General features: G+C 43.3%; 1 protein-coding gene across 1 annotated transcript; it reads right to left on the bottom strand.

Annotated features, from left to right (window-relative positions):
- Window positions 1-5873: 5873 nt before the first annotated feature.
- GPR78 (G protein-coupled receptor 78) lies at window positions 5874-12591 on the bottom strand. The gene is made up of 3 exons (XM_071447296.1): window positions 11921-12591; window positions 11279-11392; window positions 5874-7448 (listed from the first exon to the last, which is right to left on the bottom strand). Exons 1-3 carry the CDS (start codon window positions 12586-12588, stop codon window positions 7211-7213), a joined length of 1020 nt encoding a protein of 339 aa, XP_071303397.1. The 5' UTR covers window positions 12589-12591; the 3' UTR covers window positions 5874-7210.
- Between the last annotated feature and the right edge of the window lie 3689 nt (window positions 12592-16280).

The raw sequence follows: 16280 nt of genomic DNA on the forward strand, positions 1-16280 counted from the left end.
AAAGGGCTCAGGGGTGTAAGAGGCTGTCAGAGACTGCAGTGCAGGCTCCTCCACAGCCACACCATCTCTGTTTTCAGTCTGTTTGACATATTTTTTGTCACTTTTAGAAAAATGTACACCTTAGATTACCTTTCCCTTCAGTGCTGTTAAGGTGGTTCACTAGGGTATACAAGAATCAAACTTTTTTTTTTCTTTAATGTGATTCATTCAGTGAGCAGACTTCATAACTGAGGTGATCTTATATGACCTTCTCAAAGGATTTCTGCAAATTTAGACTTGGAGTCTACTGATGAAAAGCTTCAAGAAAAATCTTGGTTTACCTCCAGTGGAAGTCAGTAAAGTCAGGACCTTCCCCTGAACATATTTTCTGATTCAGGAAACTTATTTTCTGCCCACAAAATGTTTGGGATGTTATACACAGATGGGATATAAGCAGCTCTCAGAAGAGAGGCAGAGTCATCCTCCCTCCTTTGTGATAAATTCCCTTACCCACTGAACTTCACCATCCTCTACACGGAGTCTGCTCTCTCTCATACACAGCTCAAATTTCTACCAAAATTCCAGCCTGGCCAAAGTGGTGTTCTCCAAGAAGAGAGACATCCCAGCCTGAGCTGTCACACCAAGAGAAGAACACTGACACTCCATCTAGAAAAGTTCAAAAGGGAGCTGTAACTTCAACATGCAGCTGTGTTTTATGAGTGAGGGGTGTCTGCCACTCCCCTCTTTGCATGGTGCTGGCACAGCAAGCTCCTCAGGATGAGAGGAGGAGGAACATCCTATTCGTGATCCTAAATATCTTTCTCCCAAAAATTCATCTCCACTGTCAACTCTGAGGTATGCTTACCATTATGACAAGCACATTTTTAAGAAACTTTCACCAAAAGATCAGCAGGCAGATTCAGGATGAACTTATTTGTCTTTCATTCTTAGGTATCTTCTAAGCCACATTTCATGCAATTTGATCCTTTCCTGGCTGTGTGGTCTTTCATCTGTCTGTGCCTCAGGTGTCCTGAGATTAGCAGTTTTAATACTTATCTGGCTTCCAGCAAGGTATTAAGAATAAAAGGATAATGAAGTATTCAGACTTCTGGGTGAGAAGCCCAAAAGATATTTTAAATGCCTAAAGCAGGCTTCATTAACAATGATAACAATAAGGGTCTGATTAGCTGAAAAGCCAGATTTCAAGCTGAAAGCCAGTCTGAGCTAAGAACTGCAAGGAGTGATCAGCAGCCTTTTGTAACACAAAGGCCACATGTCATCAATCAACATTTTGTTTTCCCATGATAAAAGACAAATATGAAACATTAGACCTAAAACATGTTTAAATATTTCCATGGATGCACACACACAAACCACACAAACCCAGTCTCCAGTCCCATGCCATGGAGCAAGGGCACTGAGCAGTTAAATGGGTTTCAGAGAACATTCTGAAAATGTGCATCAGAGCTGACAGCTGCAAGAAAAGAGAAGAGAGAGGTTGGATATGTAATGACAGGAATTATAAGAGTGAAAAGAAGGTGGTAATGAGTCTGCCACTTACGGTCAGGCTTCATTGAAGTACAATTTGAGTGCTACACCTTGGCTGGAAAAAAAATCAAATTGGGAAAGTGGGTTAAGTAAAAGCACTCTAGTGTTAGGCATGAGGAGCTTTCTTGGAAAGTGTTTGAAGATTTCAATCCATTTGGTAAAGGAAAGGAAACTTGGAAACTTGAAGATACATTGGATAATTTGCTCCAAATTTGCTGGATACAAACCTGTATATGACACAGAAAGATGCAGTGAGATGCATGAAACATGCACTACAAAACTTAGGTTCTGTCCCAAAGGAGATGTTTTTGGGGTATTTTGGCATCTTTATTGTCAACAGTGGACTGCTCAACAATTTGCAGTCTTGTGATAATGGATTGGACCCTGAAATGAAGGTGCTTCACTTATGGCTAAAGGCATCTAGTTAAAAAGTGATGTCAGTGGACTGGAATGATTTGTAGTTCTGAACACTCAAAGCTACCTTTAAAACCATATGGATCCTCTGACATCCAACATACCTGCTTTGCAATATGTTTCATTTGCATAGAGAATGTATGAGAAGCCTGGCTGGGAGCAGCTCGTGGTTCATGCATTGCTCACTTACAGAAAAGAGCAGAAGCACCAAGTTTGCATCACGCACCCTCTGTCCTGGCAAGGAAAATCTGACATTAAAGGGAGAAGAATCAGGGATATGCAGAAATGGGACCAGTCACTTGGCCTGTTTCCCATTCATAAGCCACAGGGAAAAGCAGCTCCAGCTCAGAGAAGGAGCTGGCTGCATATACTGTGCCAGGTGACATTTTGCTCCCCCAGGCTTCTGCTACTGAAAGATATTCATATATTTACAGCCTTTCTTAAGGTCATCTCTGCTGTGTCTCCAGCTGAGCCATTAAATATTAATTGGACTACTTTCCAAAAATAAAAACCAGAATCTCTGATTTACTTGTGTAATTAACACTTCCCACAAACCAGGTGTCCTCCTGAACCAGACTGAACAAGCCATTTGCTCTTCACAATACTGAAATATGCTATGTGCTTTTGAGACAGACACACAGTTGCTTGTTCATTCCATCTGCACAAGGGCAGGTAATTAATTGGGGGGAAAAAGCACCTCAAATACAACAGAAAATATGCCCTCTAAGTGATGTAATCAAACTTTCCCACTCACACTAGATCTCTTCAGTTTGTGTTTTGTGTTTGATTTTTTTAAGCGTTTCACATAGAGGGACTTTAATATCTTGTTATAGGTATTTTTTTCCAATGCTGCACAATGCTGCTAAATTTATCAAAGAGCTCAGATTTTAGCCTGCAGTTATAAAAGAGCATGATCAGTCTCTGGTCATAACCAAGGACTTGCATTAAGAAACTTGGATTGTCACTTGAAATCATAGAGCCATTTAAGTTGGAAATTGCTTTTGAGCTCATGGACTGCAGCTGTAAACAGATTTAACCATGTAACAAGCCTAACATTGCAATTAGCTCTGAAATTTAAGTTCAAGACCAGCATTACTCACGTTAAGACAAGGTAAATATGTATTCAGTAATCACTGAGCTGCACAGATTATTTGCAGAAGTTTATTAGATGCTGATTTACCCAGATGAGTTACATGTCTGCTCTTCAGTGAGGCTAAGGAATTTGTAGAGAGAAAATTCACAGAATTCAAGGTCCTCAATGCTCAGCTGCCATCTAAACTGAGAGACACTAAAGTTCTCATCCAAGAAAACTAGTTTTGTAGTGAAGCACGTCCATCCTGTCAGGATTTAGCAGACTGGGAGCCAGCTCATACCTAAACCTTTTGGGAATCTGTAGACTAAGCACTACTTTGACTTTATTGCCTCAGAAACTCAGTGTGTCAGTCTCAGAGCTTACATGGAAAAAAAAAAAAAAGCTTTATTTTCTTTTTGAAGAGGTGACTCTCTTTTTCATAAATGAATATCAGAGCACTCACCTATTAAAATGAGGCACACAGACTCCATTTCCTCCTCTGAAAAGGCAGATTCAAAATGCCATCCTGGATCTTACCTGAGAATATCCAAATCATCAGGCTTGGAAATATTTTGGTGAACGTGTGTTAAGAATTAAAATTTAGTGTCTCCTCATTTGCATGGACTGATTAAAGGTTTTTTGTGCTGCAGAGTTTATACCCTGCCTACCGTTAGTTGGAGGATGTCATTCAGGGGAGGTGCAGTTCTCAGCTCCAGTCTTTGCAGACAAAATACAAGTTTGGAGAAGAGGAGAGGACTTTGTGACTTTGAACTGCAGCCAGGAGCTGAAAACCCACAGCCCAGGAAATTTCTGGGGGCTCTACTGCTTTGAGAAATTTTCTTATACACTCTTAAGAACTTGCCATCCTTTCCTCTCAGCCACAAGTGGGTGAGACAGCACCTCCTGCTAAGGAAATCACAATCCAAGTTTCAGGCAGTTCCTGCTCACCTCTGTGGCATTTCCACCTCCCCAACACACCTACTGAGTATTTGCCAATCTCTTGTCTCTTAGCAAAGGTGCCCCAGGCCCTTGGGCAGGAAATCCAGATGAAGTTTCCTAGAGCACCACCTTTGAGTTGGCAAGAGTGTGTCAATGGCAAGAGGCCATTTTGGATATCACACTTCAGCTTTGTTGGAAATCTTCTGCTCCAAACAAAACCCTGCTGTCAGGACTGTGTACCCCCTGTTTTACCTAAAATGTCAGTGTGTCAGTAAGAGGGAATCCACAACCTGTGCTGAATGTTCCCATCATGTGAGATATATGCAGCACTAAATCCCTGGATACCTTTTGTGGCATTCCAGAGCAACGGGGACAGAGTGTGGTTTCCTCCAGCTCCTCCTGCCTCTGAACAACCCCCAGCATGGAGAATGGAGCACAAACCTCATGAGTTCTGCCTGTGTCAGGAAGGCAAGGGAATGAAAGTGAGACCTCTCACTGAATGTTTCCAGCTTTGTTAGAAAAGTAGAGCAAGATCTTTTCTGGTGGGAGTGGGTGGTGAGAAGAAGAGAGAAAGGACAAATTTACCTGTATACTGCACAGGGGGAGATGCTTTTTGGTGGTGCTAAATAAGGCTGTTGAACTTCACTGCAAATCAGGACTGAGAGCACTACAGCTCTCCTTGCCCTTGCTCAGTTTCTGGACTGCAGCACTGCAGATCTTGGCTTCCTGATTCCATGTGGAAATTAAATCTAAAAGATGTTCTGTAACACCTAGTGCAGGCTCAAATATTTTTTCCCCATCTAGATCTGAGTACCTCCAGAAATACTCAATGTTTTGTGAGATAGAGAGGTATTGTAAAGTGTACACCCTCAACTGGCATATGTAAGCATCATTAATTAACCTAATAGCAGAGGTAGCATTTTAACTAGGTTTTGTTTTGTACCTTAAAAATGTGGCTTATAGCTTATTAGCTTTAGAAGTTTATTACTCTAATAGCTTAAAAGTTTATTATTATTTTTCTCCTTTACCATTTTCTCTAATAATAATAATGCTTTATTTCATTTGCATGTCTTGAAGGTGACAATTTAATACACTAACTGTATGTAGCATATTCTTTTCCCAAAGTGAGGACCATTTTGTTTAGGAAACCAAGGGTAAGCTAACAACTGTAGGTATCATTGAGCTCATGTTTATTCATGGACAGCTACTGTAGGCTATTAAAACTTTTTGGCACAAAACTGACTAAAAAATTACTGAAAATTTAGCATCACTCCCACTCCCCACAGAGTTATCAGGTCCTTATGTTACAGCTGAAATGAGAGACTGAAACATCAGGTTTTTCTAGCAGCATGGAAGAGGGGGAGGCATGAGGAGACAGGAAGACATTTAAACTGAAAAGATTCCACAGACAACTTTTTTTTTTTTTTTTCTGAAATACTGTATTTACACAAAATTGAAGAGAGTACAAATACTTTACTAAGAAGACAAAACCATTATAGTACATTCAATTTCAACACAGGCAGAACTATAGATGCAAAGCACAGAGGCCTTTGGGGGAAGAAAAGAAAAAAAAAAAAAAAAAAGAGCATCTTAAAGGCCCCAGAGATTAAAAGCAGGAGGTAAGAGAACATTGTATTTGTTAGGCAGCATCATCTTTCCTTGACTTCAGTGGGATTGAACAAGACACTCTCCTTCCTCACTGTGGATGGTGGGAAAAACCCTCTCAATGTGCTGACAGCTCAACACTGGTTTTGCAAAACAGTTGAGTGTGTACTTAATTCTCAGCATAGAAATAGAACTGTTAGCTTCAAAGAAAATTATATTTGTGCCAATTTACATGCTTATATGCTTAGTTTGACCAGAAATAGCCTTCTCAATGCTTTATAGAGTCAAGTGCATTGTTACATAAAAATAAGAGTACTTTGCTGTCATCTTTCTTTTTATTTCTCTTAAAATATACTTTAGAATTGCTTTACTTTTTCCCTTACGTACTCAATTAGAAAATAGTAGTTTATTGAATGCCTTAGAATTCTTAAATTTTAATAAATGTCTTACATAATCAAAGGAATATTGTTCAAAAATAATTCCCACATTTTTCCAAAACCTGTTTAAATTTAAAAAGAAATAAAAGAGAAAAATACATATGCTAACAAAGCAGCTTTGTGTTTCTGGGCATTTGGCAGCAGGTCTGTTATAATATTTCTGACATCTCTTGTTTTCAGTTAAAATCACCAGATTAATTGATCATTATTAAAGAAAAGATTGTACAGTATTATGACAATCCACCATATATAGCCAGTGCATGAAATATTTTACACATTATATATCCTTTAAAAAGGATTAATATATTTTAGCTTTTCCTTTGAAAACAGATAGCTTCTGAAGTAATATATCTTAAACACAATGGTATCTGTCACTTCTACTGATTTTTTTTTTCTGAATAAAAAGCTTGCTTGAATAGGACTACTAGCTCAGTGGTGGAACTACAGTGCTATTTAACTAAATTCCATACATGTCTTTGTTACTGTTGCTGCAATTATTGTAATCACATACCACTGAAGTGCTAAATATTAGTAACTCAGATATGTGGACTTTGGTTATGCTTGATAGAATACTGGCATATCAAATATATATATGTACCACTTCCTAAAGGCTATGTTACAATCATGATGCCTAGTAATAAATAATAATATTAATAATAATAACAATCTCAGATTCAAAGTGCTGACTCACTTGAGGCACCAATACAATAAATCAATCAATTAAAATATCTATTTTTGATGTTCAAAACCAACAGCACATCCTGGGCTGCACGTGCAGCACGGAGGACTCTGAACCTGTCCTTCCAGTGTGGGGATTCCTGTGCTCCCAGAGGAGGACTCTGAACCTGTCCTTCCAACATGGGGATTCCTGTGCTCCCAGAAGACACTGGAATGTCATGTCTGATATGGAACACTCCAAGACATACCAAGTCTTCACACATGAAACATTAAAAGCTGTCTGTCTAAGCTCCTTGAAAGGCTCTCTCAAAACCCCTCAAGCCAACTCTGTTCACTGGGGACAAGGCTTTGCCATGAATTGTGCTTGGCTGCAGACCAGGGAAGAGCCTTTTTATGAAAGTCCACGATGCAATGTGTCACATGAATGCAGCCTTCACACCCTGGAGACATTGTCACCACTGTCAGCAGGAGAGGAGAGAGGCAGTTTTCCAGCAGCAGCAAACACCTGTCTCCCTGGAAAGGGAGTGCTTTCCTGTTGTCAGTTTGTTCTGTGCAAGCAGTAATCATTTTCAGTGTCGAGAGAACTGTTGTACCCTGATGAGGGATACAGGTCCCTCTTCAGTATCCTGTTGACGATGTTGATCAGAACTTTTTTGTACTGTTGACGTAAAAGTGAGTAAACAAATGGATCTGATGCAGCCTTACTGTAGGTGAGGCACTTGCTTATAATTCCCCAGTAGTAATTTATGGTAACAAAAGGAATGAGCTCTATCAACCTGTTAAACATTAAAGAGAAATGGAAACACTTGAGTGTTATATTCACACTGAGCCCAGTGCTCAACTCATGTTTCATGAAACATTCAAGTACCATTTATTTTCTTCAGTACACAGTCCCTGCAGGAGAAGGATCGTGTACTCCTCACATTCAATAGGGGCAAAGAGAGCTTTCCTAGCAAGGCCACTGGGAGACAAAATCGATTCTTACTATGGAAAGAGGGAAAAACAGTTTTCAGTGGTAATGCTTCTGTGCAGAGGAGATAAGAGAGTGCTGCAGTTTACTGCTCACTTTCTGAATTTACTGATCTGTGCTGGTAAGTGGTCAAAATTGTGGTGACATAATTGACTACCTCTCTCCCACAGCAAGATTGAGATAGACACATGTGACGGGGCACCCAGACTCAGTGACCTCAGTTTCCTGAGCAGAGCCATCTAGTGACACTTGAGACACTTGGACATGACCCCACTGGCATCAGGCTGCTGCTCCTGGAAGGTCCTGTGGCATATCTGCCAGCCTAGGTTAAGGACTTGGATGCCATGCAGCATCTCAAATGACACCAGCAATGTGGTCTAGGTCACTGAATCCATCCCCTCAGACCAGACCAGAGCACCTTTGTGAATTAACATGGATGCAAAGTGGATTTATGTCAGACCATTGCAGTATGAAAAACAACCTGGCAGTATCTCAGGGAGGTCTGGTTGGCACCTGCAGTCCCACAGTATGCTGAGCAGCACACCCACAACTTCTTAGCCATGGAATTTTTTGTGTGCATTTGGCTGACTTCTAGATTGGCCAAAGAAAACAAGGAGACAACACTTTTATCATCATTATATGACCAGTCAGCTCCATCCAGATCTGTGTCTCCTGGTCTGTGCTTCACGGGTGATTAGTGGCCTCAGCACCTCAGCAGAGAGGGAGGCATTAATCATGGGGGCAGAAACCACAACTAAGTTAAACAATTTTTCCACAGAAGGGAGGGCAATCCTTCAGACTATTCCAGCAAATGTCTCACCCAGCTCATCTGCAAATCCTTCAGGAAGGTGGAAAGAACTGGGTGAGGGACTTTTATTTTGTGTATGTCTTTTGTAAAACCTTTTGCAGGAGCAAGAGTATTCTACTTTGCTCTATTCATCCCAGAAGAAAAGAAAATGTTCTGGGAGATAAAATAGCCATTTTCTGTACTCTAAGACATCACTGTTTGAAGATGTAAGATGAGAAGCTTTCTCAAGGCTTGAAGAACCTTCTGTCCTCTTTCTAAAATGCAGAGCTCCTGACTTTCAGGGTGTTGACTTTTGAAGCTGTTCCAGTCCCTCCTCATATAAAATCTGACTTATCATCATTTGGACTGAACATTGCTACAAATGACAGGAAAAATCCTTATTTATATGACTAAAAGTAAAATCATTTTTATGGCAAGTGCATTAAGAAAAACAAATTACTTCTGTTTGAAGTTGCTCAGAAAAAGTTTCAGTGAATTCAAAATAAGTAGTAAAGGAAGATACAAAATATGAGAAAAAATGTACAATAAATGACACTTGCTACATGATTGCTTAGGTTTATCACATCCTACATATCATCCTAATACAAGAAATATATAATTGATATTTACACAACTGATGTTCTTATAAAGACACTAAATAAGAGGAGTAAGATATCTTTTAGTCTTGAACATAGATGTATTGCTATGTTCCCATTAATGCATTATGGATCCTAACTTAATTGCACTGAGGCCAACAGAAGAAAAATTACACAGATTTTAAAAAGATAAAGGGTCTGGCCAAAACAAGTCAGAAATATCCATATAAATGCATCTTAGTATGATTTTCATGTTTTCAGTGCTGTTACAAAAGAGATTAAATTCATCTGTCGTCTCTTAGTGAACAGACGAATATATTGCTAATGAGCCTAATCTCATTCAAATTTCTAAAGTGAGGAGGAAATACTGAGCTCACAATGCAACCTGAGTCACCAGGCCAGGAGCAAGACAACAGGGAGGATGGCTTTTACATTGCCTCCCCAGAGAACGCTTCACCCCCCTAAAAACCAGAACGGAGGAAGAACGGAGAATCAGGCATGGCAGCAATTCCTCACCTTTCATGAAGTGCTGTCTTGGCACTCTCTTGTCTTTGAGACAAGAAGCCTTTTAGGATGTCTTACCCAAAACCTTCCCATTCTGCTGTCACTGAACCAGCTCAGTCCCTGTGACAGACAGAAGCTGGACCTTGACACACATTTCCATAAACCAGCCCTCAGCCTTCTCTGTAGTGATTCACTGGGTACCAGTTTGTCACACATAGAAAATGCACCATCTCACATTTGCCAAATGCAAGGTCTGAAGAAGGAAGTAACTTTTATTGTAGAAGTTTTTGAGAAATACCTCCACCCTGAAAAATGTGGCCACGTTTGGAATTTGCTGAGCTTCATAATGGTCAGATGGGAAGATGGCAAAATCCACTTTGCTCAACATAATTACATCCTGATTATGGTAAAAGTGAATAGAACATGACTCAAAATGTACTGAACAATGATGAACTGACCTTTTAACTATGTGATGTAATGTTAATATTTGTAATAATCCTTTCAACTGCAGAAAAAAGATGTAGTTATCCAGGCAATCAGGACGGAATCCCTTTCAACAGGTAAATGGGAACTGAAATAAATGTCACTTTAAAAATGTTAAAAATATTGTCTGTTTAGTACACTGGCCATAACCTGCCCCCTGCTCCTCTCAGAAAAGGGCAGTGGCTCTGCCCATGAATGGCCTGTATGTGTGTGTCTGTAAGATCAGAGCACTGAAGCTGGCCAGTTTCTGTGAGCTGCCGTGGCTGCAGCTTGGTAACAACCTTGAAGAAGCCCTCACCAGAGGGTTTTGCACACTAGTGCACCTCCCTCCACACAAGTCAGCACTCTTCAAGGCTGCCTGGAACACACTGTGAAAGTGGGAAATATATTTAAAAATCACTTGTGAAAGATGTAGCCCATTGCAGTTTAGAGATGAAAGGTTAAATCTGGCATGCTGCAACTCAATGTAGTTACACTGACTTCCAGCTCACTGGTTTACACAAGGTTTAAAAAAAAATAAAATCGTCTATTGTATGAAGACTACACAAGTAAATAACAACAATGATGCATGGACACTTCAAAAGGTGAAAACCACCATGATGGATACTTATAATTCTGCCCAGTTGAGGAACACGGTGTTTCCTATACATTTAAGGAGTCTAATTATTGCTTTTCCTGGGAGATAACTTTTACACCTCATCACAAGTCTGTGCTGCACCATTAGCAATATATTTACAGGCATTAATGGTTCCAGACTGAAATCTTATCTGACAAATTATCAGGCTGGACAAATTTAAATTATATCAACTCAGCTTCCAACATCAGCAAGCTTGGCCTTATGCCTAAAAAAAAAACCAAAACAGAAACAAAAACCTAAGCTAATCAGAAAAGTCTGTCTGTTTTCCTCTCTATTGTGAGGGTTGTGCTAATAAGGAAGGGTGGCAAGTCTTTTAAACTGCTTTTATCTCCTCCTGGCATGTAATTAATTCCCGGTACTTGTCCTAAAAGCCGCTTGCATTTGGCAGAGGTGCCCAGACCTGGCTGTGATGAGGGGAGGAGAGCCAGGTCCTGCCGGAGCTGTCCCCTGGGACTGGGTGTGCGGACAGGAGCAGCGTGTTTGTGTTTATGTCCTTCGGTCCTCAAGACCAGTCCCGGGGGTCCGTTTGGTTCTGGCCCCCCAAAATTAGCTGTAGAACCCCTGGGCACCTGGGCATCACAAGACATCCTGATCCCACAAAGTCCCCCACCCCTACAGGGGATACTAACCTGGTGATAATGTAAGGACCAAAACAGATCACGAACGACCCTATAAAAATACTGATTTTCTTGGTAGCCCGCTGCCTCCTCCTTTTCTGCTCGTTCAGACAGCGCTGCTTCACACTACGGAGGGAAAAGAGCAGTAAGGGTGTTAAGGCAAGAAGGGAGGAGGTGAAAAGTGAGCCCAAGGAAGACGGGAAGAGCCCTCTCCACGCCCGAAAGCGCCCGGGAAGGGAAGGGAGAGGAAGGCAGCCCCGGAGGAGAGGAGGGCAGCCCGGTCCGGGGGAAGGGCAGCCCCGAGGGGAGGAGGGCAGCCCCGAGGGAGAGGAGGGCAGCCTCCCGGGGGAGAGGAAGGCTCTCCTCTCGGGGAGAGGAGGGCAGCCCGGAGGGACGATCGCACTCAAAGCAGTGCCTCCCGCTTGAAGGGAGCTCAGGCAAGTGGCATAACCCGGAGAGCCCGATTAGCGTTCAAACAGAGAAGGCTACAAATGCACAAGTCACCGTTCCTGGCACTGTCAGCAGCGTCTGAAACCAGAGGCAGGAGCGCTCGCCATGCGGCCGGGGCAGGCAGGAAAGGGTGCTGGGGAGGCGGGATATCGCTTCTGCCCGGGGTAACTACCGGGGGCTGCGGGGCCGAGCGCGCAGCATTACCTGGGGTGGATATCCACCAGCAAAACCAGAGTCTGCATGGTAATAATGTCTATCCGCTTGCAGTGGAACCGGGCAACTTTCAACACCTTTAAATAGGTGAAACACAAGATCACCAGAGACAGCATGAAACTGGTGGAGTGAAAGACAATGGTGAACACTGTAAACCTTCTCCTCTCCGTCTCTTCCTTCAGGTGTAAGGTGCAAGAGGCGTAAACGCTGTTGTAATCTACCCATGAGTAAAACAAGGATACCAAGGGGAACGTGAGGGAGTGGAGCCACGAGTAGCCCATCAGTATCACAGCGTCCTTATATCGCATCTTGCTGGTGTAGCTTAGGGGGAACACCACGGCAATCCATTTGTCGATGCTGAGCGCTGCCATGCTCAGCATTGTGTTGGAAGTCAGGAAAGTTTCCAGGAAACCCACCGCCTTGCAGACGCAGCCCCCGAGGGGTTGCTGGTTCCTCAGGATGCCCAGCAGGGTAAAAGGCATGTTCAGAACGGTGAGGAGCAGGTTGCAGAAGGATAAGTTCACCAGGAAAACCCCGGCGACCTGCTTGCGGATCTCCGTACTGTAGACGAAGCATAGCAGCACCAGGAGGTTGGAGAGCAGAGAGACAACCAGCACCAGCACGAGGAGCAGCGCCAGCAGCACGCCTGCCAAGTCCATCTCTCAGCGGGTCGCCTGGAGCGGGCGAGGGCAGGAGGAAGGGGGCACCCGCGCCGGCACCGCAGCCTCGCCTGCCGCCCACCGCGGCCGCCCGCGCATGGTGCCGGCGGCGGGGCAGGGGCCGGGGGCAGCGCCGGGGACAGCGCCGGGGGCAGCGGGAAGGGCCGGGCCTGGCAGGGGAGTCGAGAGAGGGGCGAGGGGAACGCGACTGGGCGGCTGGACGGGGCAGAGGGGGGAGGACAGGGACAGCGGGGCCGGGGCTCTCTGACAGCAGAGTCAGGCAGCGGGGGGGAGCGGGGTCCGGGGGAGCGTGGCCGGAGCCGAGGGTAGATGCTGCGGGGAACGCAGCGACCGGATCGGGAGATAGGGGGAGGGGGGGTACCCGAGAATCAGAGCTGGAATAGGGGCCCCGAGGCGCCCGGAGCCGGGGGAGCGGGGCCGGAGGCGCGGGGCTGCCGAGCGCTGTCCGCGGTGCTGAAGCGGCGCTGCCCCGACGGCCGCCCCGCTCTCCCTCAAGCCGCCGAGCGCGGCCCCCGCAGCGCCCGAGCCCGCGCCCGCTCCGTGCCCCGCCGCCGCTCCGCTCCGCCGGGCGCACGGCCTCCGCAGGCTCTGAGCATCTTCCCCGTGCCCAGCCCCTCAAATACTCCAGCCGCGGAGCCTCCCGCAGCGACTCATGCGCAGACGAGCGGCTGCGAGGCACAGGCTCAGCCAGGAATCGCGGCGTCGGGCTGATCCACTCCCGGATCGCTGGCGAGAGCAGCAGGAAGCCCAACTTTCCGCTAGCGTGCAGCTCAGGAAAGATCAGACCTGGAGATGAGTTACTGGGATGAGTCTGATCCCTGTGCTGTGCTCAGGCACACCCTGAGTGCACCAGCTGTATCTGGTGCTTCTGAAACCTGTTCAAAATCTGGCGTCTGTGCCCCTTGGCAGGCTTTCCCCCTTCCACCTAAGGGATTGCTTGCCCTTTCCCCCCGGCAATGCTTGCTGTGATTGCCCTCTGGGTATTCACACCGGCACACTGCTGACCAGTGAGGGATGTTTCTCATTTAGAGACTCCACTTTGAGTGCTTGGACTCACCAGCTGGTTGAACAAGTACCCACATTAGGGTGATGCTGGCACACTCTGTGGAAAACTAAACTCTCTCCCTTTACCATTTTCCAATCACACTGATAACACCGTAGTGTGGTCGTCAGGAAGGTTTTATCTGTTATCACATTCTGGAAAAAGCTGAAAAGACAGACAAGAAAGAGAACAGAAATTCCCCCTTGCAGCTGTCAGAAATGTAGATCACGTGACTAATTCCCAAAATGCTGTGAATCTTTATCTTAGATTAAAAAAAAAAAAAAAAAAAAAAAGAAAAAAAAAGAAGAGAGAAAAGAGACTAAGTTTTAGTGCATCAAAATACTGGTACAGAAAAAAGCTGCCATGTCTAATCACTGTCACATTTTACAGTTGATCGCCAGAACTGACACAAAGAAAAAGGAGAAGAAAAGGTAGATTTCCTACTATCCAAAATTACTGTTAATATCCTAAGGAAATACTGTATTGTGTATATTGTCCCTTTAGTGTAGCCTTGTCACGCAAGTGTGACCACTGTGTGAATAACTGTACATAAAACTGCTTGAAAAAGCCTGAAGGTAATGTAGGTTTTGTTGGGCTTTTTTCCCCCAAGAGTAGTTAAAGTTTTGGATCAGGCCCTAATTGAAAAGCTTGCTATGGTAAATTATATGTCTTAAGGAAAGAGCAGAGCAGCAAGACATGAGATGTGTTATTTGGAAGCGAACCAGTGCAGTACTATTCCTCAGGATGGAAAGAAAGTCAATGTTTTCTTTGATCAGAAAGCTGCCATTTCCAAAGTTTAAAAAGTGCAGATACATTTGACAGGGTTTATGCTTGATGAAAAAAAATCCAATATATATCTGTGTAACAGGTACACATATATCTGTGTAAGCATTTAAGGGAAAAGAAATCTATAAAAGCATGACAATGCCAGTTTCCTCAGCGTTCAGTTGTTGCACTTCTATCATCAGAGAGCCAACACTGTTTGGGAAGGGTTGGGAAGAAATGAACCATCATTGGAGAACCTGGCTGTATCCTTACAGAGCAAAGGTTCTGCAATTACTGCCTCCCCCACAGCAGCAATTCTTACAGTTCCTACTAGTCAGAACCCATACATGACCTACCTTTCATTTAACAGTTTCACAAGGTTATGGGGTTTTATGTTAGCCATCTGGGAATAGAGACTGTCTGAGTAGTGGCATCACTGTTGGGGCTATTTTATATCATCACAGTGATAACCTGGATGTGCTGTTCCCTTACTGGGATAGCTACCTGAGGAGCTGTTTCCTCTTGGATGCAGACAGAGGACAACTTCTGTCTCTTTCTTTCTCTCTCTCTTCTACATGCATATATAATTTCTCCCATATGGCCTTTTCAAATGAAGAACAAATTGTTTCTCAAAACTGATGTAGGAAGAATACATTTTAATAGGACAAGAAAATAAAAAGGTGGCAAAAAGATGGGAGAAAAATTGTTCTGATTTTTCAGATGTACAGTGAGTTTTACAGTACCCTGCAACAATATTCTGGGCTCCAAGAACCCAGTAGTGATCACTTTGTTGGATTTCTCCTTTTGCTTTCAGTGGAACTTTGTTAATGTGACAAGTTAAATGTGCACATAACTTCCTGTGGGATGTGAGTCCTCTGCTGACCCTTTCCCATTTACAAGCAGCAACCCCATAATACCTCATACCAGACACCTTTCAGTCTTACTTGCAGCTTGTGAGGCTGGAAACAGTCACTTGTTTGAGACCAGAAGGCTCAGACTTGCTGTGGTGGCCTTGCAAATGTGGGCAGTGCCTCCTTAGCCCCTGGAAACACAGATGCTGCCTTTTCACATATCAGCAGATAAAGGCTTATATAATTTCAAATGCTCACAGCAGTCATACTAAACACATGTATTTTCCCAATCAAGATCTTACAGTATTTATCAAGAATGCTGTTTTGATGGAAACTGGGGACTGTAGAGACTGCTGCAACACAATTAAGAAAAGGAAAAATAAAGATGTTCTTGTCAATAATTATCCCTTGGTAAACATAGTCTATCTAGTTAACACAGATTAGGTAAGTACTTGAGACTTTTATTCTAACAGCTGCATCATTCATTAAATCTACACATTCATCTGTTCTAAATGTTGACCACAACTTATTTGATTTAATGGTGAATGGACTGTATGTTTTTGAAAAATAGGGTAAGAATCAAATTCCTTTTTTAGTTTCACTCCAGGAGAGATGTGTCATGCAAATTTCAGTGTACATCAGAACTGCACATAATTCAGCTCTAATCAATGTATTCTGCAAAGGCTAGGAACATTTAATTTGGTTCTAATTTTAAGAAAGCACCATGAAAGAAGGAAACCTCAAATAAATTATATCAATTAATTTGAAAGTACAGAGAAAAGCAACCCTTTTCCTCTGATTCTCTTATGACAGGTGAAGCGAGGGAAATTAAATTATATTAACCAATATGGGGGGAAATGGAATGACTCATGGAACTGATGTTACAAAAAAAGCTTTTTACTTCTAGGGCACTTACTAAAAAGTGACCCATTTCAAAAGTGAGTAAGACTGGTTAATACCCATGAGATTTTTCAATATGTCCTGTAAATAGATCTGGAACTGGTAGATCCTGA

This window comes from Agelaius tricolor, unplaced genomic scaffold (assembly GCF_023055355.1).
Source record: "Agelaius tricolor isolate 1412-34295 unplaced genomic scaffold, bAgeTri1.0.p SCAF_24, whole genome shotgun sequence".
NCBI classification, from domain to species: Eukaryota; Metazoa; Chordata; class Aves; order Passeriformes; family Icteridae; genus Agelaius; species Agelaius tricolor.

What these genes read in the sequence shown, in the direction of transcription:
- GPR78 (XM_071447296.1), bottom strand. Translation starts at nt 12,588, where the DNA reads ATGGACTTGGCAGGCGTGCTGCTGGCGCTGCTCCTCGTGCTGGTGCTG. An exon ending in CTGGTGGATATCCACCCCAG is followed by an intron (nt 11,393 to 11,920) that starts GTAATGCTGCGC and finishes TTCCCTCCGTAG; the next exon opens with TGTGAAGCAGCGCTGTCTGA. An exon ending in GGTCCTTACATTATCACCAG is followed by an intron (nt 7,449 to 11,278) that starts GTTAGTATCCCC and finishes AATGTTTAACAG; the next exon opens with GTTGATAGAGCTCATTCCTT.